We start from the raw sequence: 1,463 nt of genomic DNA, 5'->3' as shown, positions 1-1,463 counted from the left end.
GCAAGGTTGCAGGCCCACACTAGGCATGTCAGTGCTGGATTTGGCCCAGGCTAAGCCCTGGTCACAGCATTCACCATCCCTGGGACGTGGGACACAGGACCCTCCATTTACCTCACATCTGTGGGAGCTGAGCGTGATGGGTGGTTTGTGCCTGCGAGGGGCTGCCCCCATCCCCTTTCTGCAACCCGCTCTCCTCCTTTTTGCCTCCCAGTTCAATGAGAAGGCGAAGCCAGTGTCTTGCTTCAAGCACCTGGTGCAGGCCAACATCCGGAACAAGAAGGTCTTCAAGGAGGACGTGCAGGGGATGGTGGCCAAGGGCACGACCGACTACAAGGCTGGCTTTGAGTATGCCTTCGACCAGCTGCAGAACGTGAGCTGGGGGCAAGGCTGTGGGCTGGGGGGAGGCGGAGTGCACCCATGGATGTTGGAGGCAATGGGAGAGCTCCCAAGCACCCAGCTGCTGCTCTGCGCCTGGGATTTCAGCACACAGAGAGCCTCTTGGCCTCCCTGGCAATGCTGGGGAGGACATCCCACCCCCCAGCACACTGTAGCTGAGGTTTTGCTGGAGCTGCTGCCCCTCTGGGTTATTAAAATTAGCAGAGCTGGGCAGAGGGGCCTGGATCCAGCCAGGCACCATGCCAGAGGCAAAATAAAAATGAATGATGCTGTTAGGTGCCAAGCAGCAATAGCCACAACATCATTTCCAAGTAGACAGTGTCCCTTCTCCTGTCTGTTCAAGCCAGCCACCCTCACCCCAGAGAAAGTAGTCAAGAAAAGAGATGGGTCTGGGTCAGCTCTCCTCGCTCTGGGTCTGGCTTCAGGCACCATCTCTCTGCCCCACAGTCCAACATCACGCGTGCCAACTGCAACAAGATGATCATGATGTTCACAGACGGTGGCGAGGACCGGGTGCAGGACGTCTTTGAGAAGTACAACTGGCCCAATAAGACGGTGAGGGGCTGTGGTTCTGTATGCCAGGCTGGGGCCGCTCACCAGGGAGGGAGATGGCTGCTCAAGTTCCATTGCTGGCTTCTGCCTTATCGCCATCCTCTCTTCCCGACAGCCTGCTCCTGCACCAAGCCACTGCCCTGCTAATGGGACGGCTGACACACTGGTGCCCTTTATAGCCAGCTCCCACCTTGGTGTGCAGGAGGCATGGGGCTAGGCACCCCACAAGCTGCTAGGGAGGGGATAGGGCTGGTGGGCTTTCCAAAATATTGCTCTTAGGGGCACACACCCCAGGCATAGGGACAGGACTGTTGGTGGGCAGACAGATTGGCAGGAGGGTCCCCATTGCTGCCCAGGACCTGGAGACCCGTGTGATGGGGCAGTTCTGGTCTATGTAGGACCCTTGGAGAGCACAGACCCCTCTGAGTGCAGTGATACCCAAGTGTGAGGAGCCTTGGAGTGGTTGGCTTGGGCCAGCACGGGGATGCTGGGTGACAGGACTTGCTGGGGCTGGA

The 1,463-nt window shown here is 58.4% G+C and overlaps 1 protein-coding gene across 1 annotated transcript in view; it reads left to right on the top strand.

Moving 5' to 3' along the window:
• CACNA2D2 (calcium channel, voltage-dependent, alpha 2/delta subunit 2) overlaps positions 1 to 1,463 on the top strand; it is a gene marked incomplete at both ends in the record, with an annotated part of 21,641 nt that overhangs the window by 14,588 nt on the left and 5,590 nt on the right. Inside the window, 2 exons of the mRNA XM_009876461.1 lie at positions 212 to 370; positions 844 to 951. Of these exons, the coding sequence (XP_009874763.1) occupies positions 212 to 370; positions 844 to 951 (267 nt within the window). The remainder of the gene's footprint in view (positions 1 to 211; positions 371 to 843; positions 952 to 1,463) is intronic.

This window comes from Apaloderma vittatum, unplaced genomic scaffold (genome assembly GCF_000703405.1).
Source record: "Apaloderma vittatum isolate BGI_N311 unplaced genomic scaffold, ASM70340v1 scaffold25629, whole genome shotgun sequence".
NCBI classification, from domain to species: Eukaryota; Metazoa; Chordata; class Aves; order Trogoniformes; family Trogonidae; genus Apaloderma; species Apaloderma vittatum.
This window is presented reverse-complemented; position numbering and strand designations above follow the sequence as displayed.